Raw genomic sequence first — 17500 nt, forward strand, 5'->3', positions numbered from 1 at the left:
TCTCTCTCTCTCTCTCAAATATACACATACACACATACTTTCATACATACATACACATACATGCAAGCACACACACCTTTACAAAGCTGCACACAGACACACATCAGGCACCACTGGGATTTCTCTTATGAAACACACCACTGAGTATAAACATTTTTGTTTTTATCCTTAGTTAGGAGCATTGTCATGACTGCAGAAGAAAGAGGTTCCAGCCCTGCAGTCGGAGGTGAGCCACCCTGTCAGGCTAGCTCAGCAGCTTGATCTGCTGTGAGGGGCCTGTGGCTTCCACCCACCCCGTGTCTCTCATTCTCTGCTTTTTCCCACGGGGACCTCCTGGTTTCCATGCTGTCCCAACCATAGGACTGTGCTCTCCGATGTCTGCACAGGCCGGGAAGCTCCGTGGATAACCCCCCCTTGCCTTTCCAGTTTTTGCCTCTTATCCTTACCATAGTCTAACTGCCGACCCCTGACCTAGCACGGCCACCCCTCCCTAGTCATGCCGGTCACGTGCACTGACCATTTATTAGGCTTCTTACTGATGGATCACTTGACAGTCCCTAGATCATAAGCTCCAGCAAGTTTGCCTGTGTCACTCCTGACACATCCCAAACATCCAGAACCACACTGGGCACAAGAGATGGCTGGCACATTGAAGTTTCTGGACAGTAATCTCATAAGTAACACTGACAAAGAAAACCATCTCAAGTAACCATGGGAAGGCGAACTGAACAGATTTTCATGATACAGAGTGCCTGGTATTAAATATATTGAACTTTTGTCCTAATATAGGTGAGCTGCAATTTTTGCCTATAAACATTCCTCATTCATTTGTGATTTAAGGAAGAAACTATATCTTTGAAAGACATTTATGTCTCTTCTAGAAATATGCAAATATACATTTACATATAATACAAAAACATATTATAAAATATAAAAAGGAACATAAAATGTTTGTTCTTTTCAGTCCCAGATATCTGAGCCTCTAAAAGTTGCAATCAAGAAAATACATTCTAGACTGTTAAATGGACACAAAGTATTTACCTCATTGTCTTTCCTGTTTTCTCTGGGGAAACCCCAGAAAGTGTGCCAGCATAGAGTTTTATACTGTGGGGCAGGACTGCATACTCACCTAAACACAGCACTCTCATCAAGTCACCTGCATGTTCCCAGGAATTCTGCAGGATCCCAGGAAGGCTCCCCTTAGTGACACCACATTAGAGAGAACAGTACACTTTCACCTATAAATCCCTTGCTCTGACCTACTTTTCTGACAGAACAAAAAGCCCAATTCTTTACCAAGTATGCAATTCAAATTCCTGAGTTACAAACTCAAAGTTGATAAGCTTGAATCTCCCTGCGTGCTAGGTGGCATTAGGAAACCCACCACACTTTGACTAGGACGGCTCACAGTGCAGATGCCATCAAATGGTCACGTTGCCCACCACCACACAGGCATGCAAGCACCTGGCACCTGTGGCTCACCTGGCTGTGTCGGTTCTGCCGCTGGCTTCACCTTCACCCGGATCCCTCAAAAATAAAGAGAAGGTTGAGATTTAACAACTTTAAAAACAAAAAGAAGATCAAGAAAACCCACAACTAAAACAACACTGATGTCAGCTTGCTCATTATTGCTGGTTCTGAATCCTCCTTCACGCTTTTACCACAACACGGGCCACTGCCATTGCTTGAGCATCTGTCTTCTAGACACTGTCAGCAGGAGGTATCAAGGAAAAAGTTAGTTGTTTTAAACACAACCTTCCAATTCCAAGCTACAATTATAATTTAATATTTATCTTTTGGCTTAGTTTAGTATAATCCAAGGTTAAATAGGGTTTAATGATTATCAACATCAACATTACACTTCACATTATCGTATGCACATCTAGAGGCTGTTGCTCAGTTGAGCAAACATGTTAATCTTGCAGCTAAACACAAAGCTTGTGCTGTGCAGCTAAGGCTGTGCTCAGGAGACAGTAGGCTGAGAAGACAGATCAGTGGGCAAAGTTCTTTTGTACAGGCATGAGGCCCTGATTCATGTAAAGCAATGCACATCTTCTGGAGACATCCTGGGGGTCTAGGGGCCAGTCAGGCTAGCAGTGGGCACTGAGTTTAGAAAGAGAATTTGTCTCAAGATATAAGGTAGAGAGCAATAGAGGAATAAACACAGAAACACCACACACATACACACACACACACACACACACACACAGTGATGGCAGAAGAGAAGAGGAGAGGAGAGAGACTGAGATTAAGAAAGTGAGCCCAGGGCCGAAGAGGTGGCTCAGTGAAGAGCGCTGGCTGTTCTTCCAGAGGACAGGGGTTCAACTCCCAGCACCTACATGGTGGCTCACAACTGTCCTGAATTGTAGTCTCGTAGGATTGGCTGCCTTCTTCTGTTGTGCATATATGTAGACAAAACAGCTATACACAGAAAAAAATCTTAAGAAAGGAAAGACCAGCATGTTTTTCTAAAAGTAAATACTAATTCTTAAATACACAATGAATTATTTTAGAAGTGCCAAGAAGTCATGCACAGTAAGTCATCAGCCTATACAAGTAGGTGAGGCTAAAAATACAGACTGAATTATAAACAGAACAATAATCTTACCTAGATATCCATCTGTGAAATAAAATCAGAAAAACTGCTAATTGTCTTTACATTGAAAGTGATTAATATTTTAAAGTTGGGGCTGGAGAGATGGCTCAGTGGTTAAGCACTGACTGCTCTTCCAGAGGTCCTGAGTTCAATTCCCAGTAACCACATAGTGGCTCACAACCATCTGTAATGGGATCTGATGCCCTCTTCTGGTAAAACAGCAACAGTGTACTCATACATGAAATAAATAAATCTTTAAAAAATATTTAAAAGTCTTCCAAAATTCTAACTACCCCGACGTTTGAAGGTAAATAAACTGAGTCAAGTTATAGCCTGATATTCAAACATTAAGAGGCAGCTTATAAGAGAACAAAAGATACCTTGGGAAGCTAGGGAAATCACCATCTCGAATGCTTAAGTTTCTTTAAAAAGTGATTTAGCCTTTCCACATTTCTATTTTTATGTAAAATGCACACAGCAGGATGAAAATCAGCATGCCCTCCTCCCATCTAGTGCATTAGGCAGAGCTGCTATATAACAAACTCAGTCTGGGCACTAAACACTGCACGCATTCAGGCCTGCAGGGCTCTAACTATAGGAAAACCATAGATGTAGTGTACAAAAAACAAAAAACAAAAGAACCAACCAACCAAACAACTATTTTTTCAGAACCAAAAGAATAATAAAAATGTATTTGCATTCTCAAATAGGGTTTCTTAAATTTCTAATTTTTTAAAAATAATTGCTATTTTTACTAGGTAGAATATTAAATACTCAGTGCCATCTGTACAAATCATTTTATTATAGCAAACCGAAATAAACCCGTTTCTGAGCTGGTTTGCCATGCAGCGCCATTTCAGCTGTGTGAGATGCTGTGGTACACTGCAGAGAAGGGCAGGGCTCAGCCTTAGCAGCAAGCAGTGGCCCCGCTGACCCTGCAGCAGAGAGACCTTGCACTCAGCAGGACTGTGCTGTGTATGCGCTGACACAGAGGACACTGCTGCTGGGCCCAAGATCTCCACAGCCACAGTGGGAGCTCCCTACAGCTCACTGCCTGCGCTCACATGCTGGCCCAGCCCCCTTACAGTTCATTGCCTGCACTCACGGCTGGTCTAGCCTACTGAGCAGAGGGCAGCAGTGTCTAAGGCCTAAGGAGTCCGCTCTCAGTGGGAGGCAGATAGGGACACAGGGTCTATGCAGCTTAGCCTGGCTCTGTGACACAAAAGCAAATAACATACATCCAGCAGTTTGTACTCAACTGGCAGGCATTTGAGGCACAAGATTCCAAGGAGAATGGACATCAGTACAAACTCCCAGTAAACTAATTGCATAACTAGAAATAATTAGAATGTCCTGTTCTAACCCTCTTCATCCTTACTCAAAGTTAATAAACAATCATTCAGAAGGAAGAAGTAGTTGTTTTGTATTTTACAATACTTAAAAAATAAGATGCCCATAAAGACTGTAACACAAGGAAATGGAAGAGAATTGAAATTTTCTTCTGTTCATTGAATAGCTTGAATAAGATTTATCCTGCTAAAAAGTGTGTGTGAGAATGATGGAGACCTGGAAGGAGGTGAGACCTGACAGTGGTTTCAACTGTGAGGCAGTGCAGCAAAGACAGAAGCAGCCACTCTGCCTGTCCTGAGAAGGGCATTCACAAAGGTGGAAGAAAGCAAAGACAATTAACTCTAAGGTGACAGGGAGGACAGCGCTACCCACCACTGCTAGAGAGAAGAACAAGGGAGACAGATCAGAAGCTGAAACTGACTCTCTGAGGATGTAGAGAGGTGGAGCTCAGGGCAACTGGATCCAGGGGACGAAGCCCTGGGAGATCTGGGTTCAAGCCTGAGACTGATAGTGTGAGCTGGCAGCTCCTGCCACATCTGCAGATCACCACGAGAAGACAGAAGAATGGCAGAGACAATCTGAAGTCTGCTGTACTGGCTAGTTTTGTGTCAACTTGACACAGCTGGAGTTATCACAGAGAAAGGAGCTTTAGTTGGGGAAATGTCTCCATGAGATCCAGCTGCAGGGCATTCTCTCAATTAGTGACCAAGGGGTGAGGGCCCCTGTGGGTGGGACCATCTCTGGGCTGGTAGTCTTGGGTTCTATAAGAGAGCAGGCTGAGCAAGCCAGGGGANGNAAGCCAGTAAAGAACATCCCTCCATNGCNTCTGCATCAGCTCCTGCTNNCTGACCTGCTTGAGTTCCAGTCCTGCATCCTTTGGTGATCAACAGCAGTATGAAAATGTAAGCCAAATAAACCCTTTCCTCCCCAACTTGCTTCTTGGTCATGATGTTGTGCAGGAATAGAAACCCTGACTAAGACATCTGCCCTGTGTACTCTGATATTTAGGGTCATGGGGAAAGGCAAGGGAATCTGGAACTACCAGCCAAGAAGCTGGCAAGGGGCAGCTGGTTTGTAAGGCAGAAAAACCAGCCAAGAGAGGGATGTGGCTCAACCTTGAAACCCTCCTCACTGCCCTATCTACTGTGCCAGTGACCTACAATCACACTAGCACCTTACAATGGCTGCCAGCACCGTCCTCTGACTCTCTGTTGACCGTGGGCTTCTGTCTTTCTATTACAAGGTGCCACTCTGCACCCCTGTAGTCAGTATAAGGTCACTGATGGTCTGCTAAGATCCTTGCATTTGAGGATTTAAGGGTTGAAAGTCAGCTGTGTGGTCCTATACACAGAAAAGGGGGAGGCTGCTGCTCTTCTTTACCCAACCAAGTTTTCTGTTGGCGTGTGGTGAGTTGCTATGTTTGGAATAGAAATCTACCTTCTTTCTGTGTTCTGGGATTAAAGACATGAGCCACCATGCCCAGCTTCTCCATTCATTCTGGAATACCAGGTACACTAGAGACACTGCAAGCAAGCACCGGTGTTTAAGCAATCAAAATGTCTTCTCCATTCACTGACTTAAGGCTTAGCTCACATGAGTGTATGACATGGACCCTTAGAGACGGTCATGCCCTGCCCATGACTTGCCTTGTTAGCTGCATTCTGCTTCAGCCCATGGCTTATTGCTCACAGTTGTTTCTTCTGTGACTCTAAGACTTGGAGGGCCCAGATCCCCCCCTCTTTGTCTTTATAGCACTCTGCACAGCGAAGTGTTTATGTGGCAGGGCTCAAGTTGCATGGGCTGGTATTAATGGGTCAAATTTACATCAGTCTGTATTTGCTTGGCATTCATATAATCTATGTGCAGCACACAGCATGACTAATTTGTGTGAAGTACAGCTATACTATTTCACTAGATTATTAGTTTGTTAGACACACATTTATCTTGTGTTTATTTTGATGTTCAGGTTTTTAAATTTTTCTTGCTTCTTATTTTTATGTGCACTGGTGTTTCCCCTGTATGTATGTCTGTGTGATTGTGTCAGATTTCCTAGAACTGGAGTTACAGAAAGTTGTGAGCTATCATGTGGGTGCTGGGAATAGAACTTGGCTCCTCTGGAAGAGCTGCTAGTGCTCACAACTGCTGATCTGTCTCTTTAGCCTCTGATGTTCAGTTTTTAAGTAATCATGCGACCTTATACAAAGTCAAAAAAGTTAAATGATAAAAACAAAACAAAAAAAACAAAAACAAGATAAATTAAATGATAAGTGTGATTTGAAAGGCTTTTAAACATACATATATACATAATATATAACACATATACAATGTATATAATATTATACATATACACATAAGTACACACACACACATATTCTCTCTCTCCCCCTCCCCCTTCCCCTCCCCCTCTTCCTCTCTCTCTCTGTCAGTCTAATGGGTAATGCGCTTGTCACCAAGCCCGACGCTCTGAGCTGAGTCCCTGGAATCTCACAGTGAAGGGGAGATGACTCTCACAGGTGTGCTTTGATCCCCACTTTCCACACACTGTGGCATGTGATTCTCCTCCCCACCTCAGTAAATAAACAACAGAAAACGATTTAAGCTAATTACTGCCTGCCTGGAGTGGTAGGCAGAGCAGTGAGGAAGGCTAGCTCTTGTATCTGTCAAGCTTAGATGTGTATTTAATTCCTTCTCCGAAGTAAAAACATTTAAATCTTAGCTAATTTTTACATTTCTTTCCCCTTCCTTCCCTTTTCATTCTTGGAGACAGGGCCTCTCTCCAAAGCTTGACTGTCCTGAGGCTCGCTGTGTAGACCTGACTGTCCTGAGGCTCACTGTGTAGACCTGACTGATCTGAGGCTCACTGTGTAGACCTGACCTGAGGCTTGCTGTGTAGACCTGACTGTCCTGAGGTTCACTGTGTACACCTGACCTGAGGCTCACTGTGTAGACCTGACTGACCTGAGGCTCGCTGTGTAGACCTGACTGTCCTGAGGCTTGCTGTGTAGACCTGACTGTCCTTGAGCTCAGAGCTCTGGACAAAGGTGTGTGCCACTCACTTGACAAAATGTTTTCTATGCGAAGTTTTTGCTCTGCTCTACAAAAGCTTTCGCCTTTCTTTTGAGACAGGGCCCTCTGCAGCCCAGGCTGGGCGCAGATCCGATGGTCTTGATCTTGCGCTCTTCTTGCCACCGCTTCCTGAGTGATGGCTTCCACAGGCTGGCACTGAACCCTGGGCTTCATGCATGCCCAGTCACACTTGACAACTGGGCTATATAGCTCTTTAGTTCTTATTTTTAATTTCTCTTTCTTAAGGAAAAAGACTATCTCTTCCTGGTGTTTGACTCCCAATTCCTGTAAAAATGAGTGAGAGGCCATGAAGTCATTCTAGAAAAATCATGGCACAGGCGAAAGGAAAGAGCCAAGCCTCCTGCTCAGCAGAGAAAGCAGCTCCAGGCCAAGGGTACTGACCTGCGGACGAACTTGGAGGTGATTTTGCTGATGATCCCGGTCGATGTCCCCCTTCTGGCATGTGCAAACGCACCGGTCTCATGGGATGGGGAGGCAGGTGGTCCGTTATAAGCTGCACTGCGCCGCTCTCGGAGCTGTTCCCCGTGGAAAGTGCTTCGGCTAGAGCTCCCTCGGGGGAAGCGGGTCCTGTCTGGAGTACTGGCACTAATGCTGTGAGCAGACGGGGAAGCAGCCGGCACCCTCTGAGCTGTACTGCTGGGAGAAATTAAGATCTATTCTTTAGAATAATGACAGGAGCAGATTTCACTCAGCCTAAAAATGGGGAGGGGAAAGGTGTAGTTATTTCTGTTGGCCCAATGATTTTTATTCACATTAGAAATGAGCTACATGGGAGAATTAATTTACTATATCGTTATACAAGGAGGAGATGCCAATTTAAACTGTATTTTTACTATATATTTCTGACATGAAGACAAAGCTGTCAGAATCTGGAACGCCAGCCAGAGCGCAGCACATGCGATACTTATTACATAATCTGAATATCCGATCCCAAATGCTTCAAATCCAAAAATTGTCTAAGCACTGATATGACACTATACATGAGAAATTCCATGTGTGACCTCATGTGTATCCACTGAAAACACACTATGCAATGATCTTAGGCTGTGCATGTCAGGCATGCTAGCAATCTAAATGAATTTCATGTTGAAATTCAAGGTCTATCCCATCTATCTCATTATGCATGCAAATATTGTGGCATTGGAAAATATCCAAAATCCAAAAGGCTCCTGTGCCTAGGAATTCCAGATAAAGGGTATTCAACTTGAATGCTTTTAACATATGCTGCTTAGCAATGTACAGAATGGATTTCATTGTTTGTCAAAAAGCCTTTTCATAACATCACCCCATGTTTCTTCTTGAGACTCCAGGGGATACAGTGCTGCACAGAGCTATCAGTGTGACGGATGGAGCCTAATCCTGAAGCAACAGCATGTTAAGATGCCCTACATTCAGAAATCCTACATGAGGTGAAACTTAAAAATGCAAACTGAATTTTATACCCGAGTGGCTGTCACTGTGCCTGCCCCACTGATACCGCACCTGCTAAGACCACAGCTGTGGTACCAACAGGATTTGGTTCCGTGTCCCATTCTTTGAGCAAGGGTGGGGGTACGGTTTCAAGACAAGGTTCCTCTGTGTAATAGCCTTGGCTGCCCTGGAACTTGCTTCATAGACTAAGCTGGTCTTGAACTTAGAAAGCTCCACTGGCCTGTGCCTTCACTGGGACATGCGCCATCTCAGCTGGCTCCTTGTGTGTCTCACTGGGACGTGCGCCATCTCAGCTCCTGTGTGCCTCACTTTACTTACCTCTTAGTTTACACGGTTAGTTTATTTGTGTGCCACGGAGCATGTGTGTAGGTCAGAAGACAGCTTCTGAGTGCTAGATCTTTTCTTTTACTATCTGGATTCCAGGGAGAGGACGGAGGTCATCAGTCAGGCAGTAAGCACCTTTATCTGTTGCCCCATCTTACCAGCCATTAAAATTACTTAAGTGATAAATTAGGCAGTGGTGCATAATGAGTGGATAAGAATATTCTTCTGGAAAATGATTTCAGGTAGTTTTAGATAACTGCTAACGCACACACTTCTCCTCAGAGAGCTCTTGAGGAGAGAAAGCCATGTAAGCAGGACTCACCCAGGCCGATATGCTTCTGAGCCATCTTTAATGGTTGGCAGTGTAACTTTTATAGGGTGGCCAGAGGTTGACATAGATTTCTGGTGGCGGGGCCGTGCTGAGGGGCCAACAGAGGCCACGGTGGAGCCCGCTGAGGATATGCTGCTGGCAGACATCTCTGTAAGGCTGACATAAAGGAAGAAGTACAGTTACTGAAACCTGAGAAAAGATTTCCTAACTCTCAATCAATTGACACTTTCACGATTGAAACACTTGAAAGAAACAAACACATTCTGAGTGATGAATGAAGCAACTTTCCATTTAAAGAGTGGCCACTGCAAAGCTCTCAGATGTGAGTCTGAGAGGGCAGGCCAGATTTGTGGGTGTGCGTCAGCTACAAATCAGATGACTACTCTTGGAGTCTTTTTTCACTTATTCTATGATCAGTTTTGTGTGATGTGTTGCTGTATATCTTCCTATATTATTTAAACATTAAGAACTCATAATTATATGAAAAATGCCATTTCTGCAGACAGCACCTCCTTCAGCTTACATCACAATGCCATCTCATGACATGAGCAACAGGCTAGCCACTATGGATGTAAGAGCTATAGCTTCATGCTGGGAAGGAGAAACAGTACATTCCCAACTGTCAAGCCTACAGGACGCCAGAGCAAGAAGTTACCACCATCCTTGCGTGCTGTCTCCCAGCACTCACCCTGTGCCTACTGCTGAAGGACACCAATGTGAGAACTGACTGTGCTGCTGGATGGTTAGAGCTGGCATTCTACCGCATCGCAACGTGTGCCCCATACTTCTGATGTACTGTCAGTGGCTTTCCAACTACACTAGAACTCAGTAAGAAGTCTGCTTCTACCTTCAGTTGAGATGAGCACACTTGTTTAGAGGCAGGAAAGGAAGCTCTCATTACTTGGGTAGCACGCGAGTTGCTGAAGGGTAAGGGGCAGAGAGATGGCAGAGGCAGGGTGCATACAGAGAGAAGGCCAAGTCTCGAGGATCAGTTGGGATTGCATGTGCTGCTTTGGTACTGAGCAGTATTTGCAGACACATTTTATTCAGGCACTTGGCTTACTTCCCCCAACACCCTGGCACCCTTCACTTGGGCACCAAGGCAAGCAGCCCAGTGAGAGCAAGCAGCTACTACAGCCTCATTGCTCTGACCGCCTTCCCTAGGACCCACACAGCTACAGACATTTCAGCAAAGCTAATCACCGGGCCCAGTGGCAGTCACCTGCTGTCTCTCCCGTTTTGCAAGGCTGCGTACCGGTCCGTGCCCCTCTCACACACATATGTATTCCTCCTCGCCATGCTTCCGCCAGAATATGCGTTGTTCTTTAAGGAGAAGAAAAGAAGATCAATTTAAAAATTGGAACTCTATTAGTGTGAAATCAAAGAAATGTGTTTAAAACTGCTAATTACTAGAAAAACTTCACAGCATAATTTTAGCTGATTAGAATCTCACATAAGCAAGATCCAGCTTTTCTTCTTTCTCATATTTAGATGTTAGAAATAAAAAGTAAAGCAAAACCGAAACCAAGAGAAAACATGAGCCAAGTCACACCCACTATGACTTTAGCTTACAGTTCCAGCCAGTGCTGGGAAGCCACAGGGAGCGGCAGGCTGAGTAAGGGCAGAGCAGAGGGCAGCTGCCCTCGATGAACCTCAGCGTGAACGGGCAGTGCGGATGGGGTTCCCTTCAGAGGCCTCTGTAGCCTGTGAACATCATAAGGACTAAAGTGTGTGGGCTAGTGCAGTCTGGCTGATGGTTGACCCATAATCCCACATCTGAGTTAGGAGACAGGCTATGTCTCCTAAGATAAAGGACAGTAGAAGGGTAGCTAGGATGGGTTATTCTCCTTACCACTCAGCAGACCCTGACCTTATACCATCATGCCTGCCAAACCTTGGCCATGTTACCAGTATAAGAATGGACAGGGGTGACTTTCTGCTTTTTGTGGTTTGGTTTTGTTGCTGTTTGTGGTGCTGGGAACTGAACCCTGGGTCTTTCAGATTCTAAGCAAGCACTTTACCATAGAGTTGCACCCCAAGCTCTGGAGAAGTGACTTTCAGATTAAAACAACTCTTCTGATTCATTCGTCAATGAAAAATATCTTCTTATCCAATCCAGCCTTTATAAGTCTTTAAAGTACAGTCGCTCTAACATTTGTTTAGTATGAGCAGTCAATAGCTATTTCCTCAGAGTCAGATGCAGAAGGGGAAATCATAAGGAAAGTTACGCAAGATCAGCTTTAAAAATCTTTCAGAATGCTGAAGAGCTATCTCAGCCATCCTCTGGCAGAGGACCTGGGTCTGACTCTCAACATCCGTGTCAAGGGCTCAGCTTCTTGTAACTCAGCTCCCGGAAAGCCAGCAACCTCTCCTGGTCTCTGAGGACACACACACACACACACACACGCACACGCACACGCACACGCACACGCACACGCACACGCACACACGCACACACAAATGCACACGCACACACACGCGTGCGCGCATGTACACACACACACATAAAAATAATACATCTTTTTAAAAAATGAAGGGATAACAGAATTGTCGGAGGATGCACATCACTCCCAAAGAAAGGCTGAATAGATCATGACACATGTGCCATTGATACTTATAAAAGCCATGCAGTTACTATACAGATCTCCATGCTCCTGTCTAGAAGGACGCCACACCATTCCAAGAACAAAATAGGTACAGTATTGACCTGTCATAAAAAGAATGAAACAGCTATGCCATGCTCATTTTTGTTTTCTCTAGCGAAAGAAGTCCCACAGAAGGATTCACCCAAGCTAGTCTACAAGTTCAGAATGGAAAGCAATAGACAGCAAAGAGAAAACTAGAAACTGGCAGAATCTTCTGGATTAAGGTTTTTAAAAAATGTTAAATAATGTAGTATAATTACTTTGAATGTAACACTTTTAAAAAGTAAATAAACACAGTCTGAACACTCATTAGCCACCTCCGCACCGAGGATTCTGAGGAAGTCTCTGTGTCAATAGACAGAGTGCAGGCTTGAGGAGACCATGAACAGGGCAGTCCCCACCCTGGCTAAGAGCTGGGCAGCCACAGCTATGGACAGGATGGTGAGATGTGGACGGCCCACAGGAAGTCCCACTGGGGACACAGGCCTTGCACAATCTGCAGCATCAGGGGTAGGATGCAGTAGCACATAGGACAGACAGGAGAGGACAGAGCTGAGTAGGCCATGCCAAGAAGGTCCAATCAGAGGGGACCGGCAGGCTACACAGGACAGTCTAGTTTTACTGCTATGCGTGGTGCTGACAAGGAAGGAAGTACTGAAAAAATAAGTATTTTTATCATTTCCAAGTAGATCAGGTAGAAGAGGGCCAACAGTCATGCTGCCATTATCTATTTTCATTTTATGTGTATGCCCACTTTGCCTGCATGCATGTAGGTGTTTCACATGGAGGCCAGAGGTGGCTGTTGGATCCCCTGGGCTGGAGTTATGGCTGTGAGCCACCATATGGATCCTAGGAACCTGGTCTTCTGTAAGAGTGAGTGCTCTTGATCTCTGAGCCATCCCTGCAGACTTGATAGACTTCCCGTGTGTAAAGTGACACGCACATCTACTGTTTAGACTAGGAAGTGCTAAGCTGATTATATATCTGAGAAAAGTATTGTCTCAATTACCACACAGAATACTGGCACCAGAAACCATACCCTGCTTGTGAGGAAGGTGTGTTGGTTTTGCTTTGGTACATCACTGCAGATTTTCTATTTTGAGTATTCCCCCTCCCCCAATCTATGAGATAAAGGGTTCCTCTTCCTTCTGTTGATTTAAGTTATTATTCTATTTCACTCTTATACAGTTCCCCTTCCTTCTGTTCCTGATTGACGTCTGCTCACCTATGTTTATTTCTTAACCTTATTCCCATCATATGTCCAGCAAGGCAAGTGTTTGCTTTAAGTTCTGCCCTGTTCTTACTCCCTGGACACTGCTGAGAATTTTCAGTGTGTGCGTGCATGCGTGTGTGTCTATGTCTGTGACAGTGTGCCTGGGTGTGTGTGTATATATGCGCGTGGAGATCAGAGGACAAGTTTCTCTTCTCACTCTGGGGTCCCGGATGAAACTGGAGTTTGTCAGGCACGGCAGCAAGCACCACCCTTATCCACTGAGCCATCTTACCTGCCCTTGCTAAGTTATTGGATTACTTTTAGCTTATATATTTTACAGCAACATGTTATGTTCTCTTCTTGTGAGGATACCCTAAGTAATACTGTGTTTTAAATAGTCAATGTGTAGCCAAACAGCTGACACATTTTATGCCTAAGAATATAGTTATCATGTTTAGATATAAAATTCTAGGCCTAAAGTGTTTTTCTCCTTTTCCAACAGTTTTGCAATGCTATTGCATCTTCTAATATGCAAACTGTTGATGAAATATCAGAAAGTAACCTAACTCTGCTCCTTCATGGCCGTCAGCTCTCCTACCGACAAGGCTAGTCATTCTTCACCTTGCTTTCTGTCCTCTCACCTCCAGATGTCGCCTACCCTGTCCTCACTCACCTCCAGATTTCACCCGTTCTGCCCTCACTTACCCCGACCCCACTTTTTGTCTCTCTTCTTCCTGCTATCTTACAGGACACTACTGTGGCCTCTCTTCCAGTGCCTGATGTAATTTCCATAGTGTGGCATTGTAGGAGACCTCACAGGAGGAAAGCTGACAAATTTCTAATGAGTCTGCCCTTAGACAGCAGTTTTCCTCTAAATGTAAGATTAAATTCACCAATTTATATCAAATAAATAGCACAAAAGCAGGACAAAAGCAGTAGGGATACGACATAGCGCTCTGAGGTGAGGCGATGCCTTACTGAAGCGTGGGAGCTGGGAGCAGGGCCCCTTGCCTATCCAACACTGGAGAGGCTGGGGTCAGACTGCTGCTGGGAGTTCAAGAACAGCCTGGGCTATCCAGTGGAACTACCTTCCAAACAAGGACAATGACAACAACACAGAATTCTCTGCAATGTTTCTTCTATTACATTCACAAGATGTCTGCCCCCTTCTCAAGGTTTTAAAATTATGATTCACTTTGAACCATTTAAAAGGACAAAAGACAAGATTTTATAAAAAAACTTCTGACACACAAGTTCAAGTGTCGACACAGGAGAGCTCTGACTCACACTTGGGCTAGCTGAGGACTTTTTCCTGTCTGGCCCCACCAAGGGGCTGGCTGTGACTTCGCTCTTTGAGCCCACCGTGGTGCTGCCAAGTCTGCGGGCTGTGTCTTTGCCCCACTCCTCCTTCTGTTCACTCTCCACGCTGTTGGCCTGAGGCCTCTTGGTGTATGAGACAGCAGGGGGGATGGAGGGGCCGGCTGCAACGTGTACAAACAGCAAGGTTAGCTGGGAAAGAACGCATATACTTCCTGCCACAGACCCCTCCTATGCTAACAACATCCACACTCGGGTGCTCTCCACTAAGATTAAATCGATATAGGAGTTGGTTCAGGTCCCACAGAAGAGGCCCTATGACTGACCACCCAGCGATGCCTGTCTGACAAGGCCCCAGGAAAGAGGACATGGGAGTGTGTTGGGCAAGGCCAGAATGTCTCCTTCTTAGACTTGCTCCGCACCATGGTCACTGAAGCGCCTCTGCTTCTGGTTGGCCGAGATGCTCCGCTGGACCTTCAGGTGAGCAGGCGACTGAAGGGTGCTGTTGTTCAGGTCACTGCTCGGCCGCGATCGCTGGCACAAGCTCCCGCTGGACAGTGACTCACCACCTTCAAACTGTGAGGAGAGAGGTCACCCAGACTTGAAGCAGGAATGTGTATAAACAAAATGATTCCATGTTGTATGAGGAACAATCAAAACTAAAAAGAGACTTCACACTGGCAAGAAAGAAGGGAGGGAGCTGGGCATTACGCTGCTCCCACTGGCACTCGGAATCTGCTATTGTGCAAAGTTGCTCAGTTTATTAAAACATCGAGTCACAGTCGCAAACCCTCCCTGCATGGTAACTGCACAGCAGGCATGCTCCTGGGTGTTCTACACACATTACTTGTTTAACCATTGCCACAAACGTGATGCATTAACCTGCGTTTCCAGGTGGAAAAACCAAGGACAAGGACACCATGGGGATCCAAGCAGGATGAAATCTAAAACCTTACACACACACACACACACACACACACACACACGTGTGTGTGTATACATGTGCGTGTATGTATGTGCACACAGGGACTGACTATTAAGTATATTTTACAATTGGAACTAAAATTACAATGTTTTGTTTGCTTTTCTCCACTTACAAAACACAATTTATTTTGTTGGATCTGATTAGAAAATGACTTCCCTTAGCCCTGACCATGGTAAGCTTTCTGCAGTCTGAAGCAGTGTGCTGCTGTGAAGCTCCCAGTCAACCCTGGCACTGCAGTGGGATTCAGGACTGGCGCTGCCCACTATAGCAGCAGGGTGCGCAGTGATCCATTAGAGCTATTGTAAGGCAGGGTCAAGGATTAATACATTAAACCTTTTCAATGACCCCAAGAGCTGAGTGTTACTGTCCACATTTTACAGACAGGGAAACTGAGGCTCAGAGAATGAAGTGCACAGCTGATGGCTCTGGTGAGGACAGTGAACCTGACTTTTCCAGTCATAGTAGCTTCAATAGTTTACTTCCAATGTATTCATGTTTGATTTTAATATATGCCTGGAGTGCCCAAAGGTCATTTGAAGTCCAAGGAGGACAGTCAAAAGAGGCTAGAAATAACTATTTGAGCCATTCCCTGAGTCTCTTGACTAGGCCTCACTGTCAGATCACCTTACGCAGGCAGGCATCTGTGAGAAATCAGGGCTTATCCCACTTCCCCTGGTCACCAAATGTCATTTATGCATTCGTGCCACATGCGCCTCCTGAGTGACTGTCACCCTAGCTTGCTGTAGGTGCCAGCGCTCCCATAGTTTCACAGTACCTGCAGCACACCCCGTAACGTACAGTGGGGCTGGCTGCTTAGCTCTAACCCAAGGGCTGCTGGACGGGAAGACTTTGGGTTTTCCCTTATGCTGTTAGCATAGTTTCTGACAGAAGGCAGGTTTAATATGTTTCAGTTGAAATATATGATTTTGTTCATGGTTACTATTTAATTATGAATAATTACAGCCTTTTTTTAGAGAACACCTCTCACAGATGTCCAATTTTCAACTTTCAATGCTCTGACATAAAATGACTAGTGCTCTGAAACTCCTATTTCAATGTTTCTCTCTTTAGCTGCTTTTCCAAAGGATCATTTACTTGCATGGTTCCCACTTCCATACAGTTATCTTCTGCATGTGTCTCCTTCCCGTGGACCTCTGCTGTCCCCGAGAATCCCAGCTGGGTGTATAGAAGCCACTTGACACAAGGCAGAGACCACGCAGCATCTTCCCAAGGGTCTCACTTATCGACTTATCTCGAGTTTCAGTTTCCTGTGCCTCTTCTTGCCTTCGTGTCTTGTTTCTGTACGTTTATGATAATCACACTGCCTTTGACTGCACAGTGTACACTATATAACTCTGGGGATACCAGGCTCAAAGTTGAGACTGTGGCTGGAGCTGCTTGGCCCTAATGAGATCAGTAAACAATTTAGCCCCTTGATTTCTGATCTCTAAGAAAACAATTAATGTTAATTTTGGTCCTACAAAGAACCTAATACATTTACTAACATTTACATTTACTAACATATCTTTATCCATTTAATTCAAAATTAATATATATTAATTTAAAAAGACAAAACCCACTTACCTCGGGTGGTTTTCTACCTAGAAGAATGTAAGTAGCCATAACTTCATCGTATTTCTGACTTACTAAGGCATCATTGATTTCATCTCGTGCAAAACCCATGGTGACCATAATGTCTAGGAAGAAAAAGGAGAATTTTTGGGCTGGTGAGATGGCTCAGTGGGTAAGAGCACCCGACTGCTCTTCCGAAGGTCCAGAGTTCAAATCCCAGCAACCACATGGTGGCTCATAACCATCTGTAACAAGATCTGACGCCCTCTTCTGGAGTGTCTGAAGACAGCTACAGTGTACTTACATATAATAAATAAATAAATCTTAAAAAAATATATTAAAAAAAAGGAGAATTTTTCATAAAGTGTATTGATTTAGTAAATGATCAGCAAAAACATAGATTTGCCAATACTGTTAGGGAAAACTAGTTCTTAAAACACCCAAAATGAGTTTTAACTATGAAATATTTTGTATTATTAACCTATGGGTAGAGTATATTGAGGTATTGTACACTTATTTTAAAAGATTATTTTTACTAAGTGTTTTGTCTGCATGCATCTATGTACATGACTACCTGATACCTATGGATGTGAGAGCAGAGCATCAGTCGCCCTGACCTGCAGTTACAGATGCTGTGAGCTACAGTCTG

General features: G+C 44.6%; 1 protein-coding gene across 2 annotated transcripts in view; it reads right to left on the reverse strand.

The window, feature by feature from the left end:
- Window positions 1–17500, reverse strand: part of Mark1 (microtubule affinity regulating kinase 1) — a 103805-nt gene that overhangs the window by 2476 nt on the left and 83829 nt on the right. The window contains exons 11-17 of one of the 2 annotated variants that reach the window (XM_021197697.2): window positions 16864–16976; window positions 14717–14870; window positions 14265–14458; window positions 10342–10442; window positions 9111–9275; window positions 7415–7669; window positions 1483–1527 (exon numbers count right to left, since the gene is read on the reverse strand). In XM_021197697.2, coding sequence (XP_021053356.1) covers window positions 1483–1527; window positions 7415–7669; window positions 9111–9275; window positions 10342–10442; window positions 14265–14458; window positions 14717–14870; window positions 16864–16976 — 1027 coding nt within the window. The remainder of the gene's footprint in view (window positions 1–1482; window positions 1528–7414; window positions 7670–9110; window positions 9276–10341; window positions 10443–14264; window positions 14459–14716; window positions 14871–16863; window positions 16977–17500) is intronic. The other variant, XM_021197698.2, reaches the window with a different exon arrangement.

This window comes from Mus pahari, chromosome 5 (assembly GCF_900095145.1).
Source record: "Mus pahari chromosome 5, PAHARI_EIJ_v1.1, whole genome shotgun sequence".
NCBI lineage: Eukaryota > Metazoa > Chordata > Mammalia > Rodentia > Muridae > Mus > Mus pahari.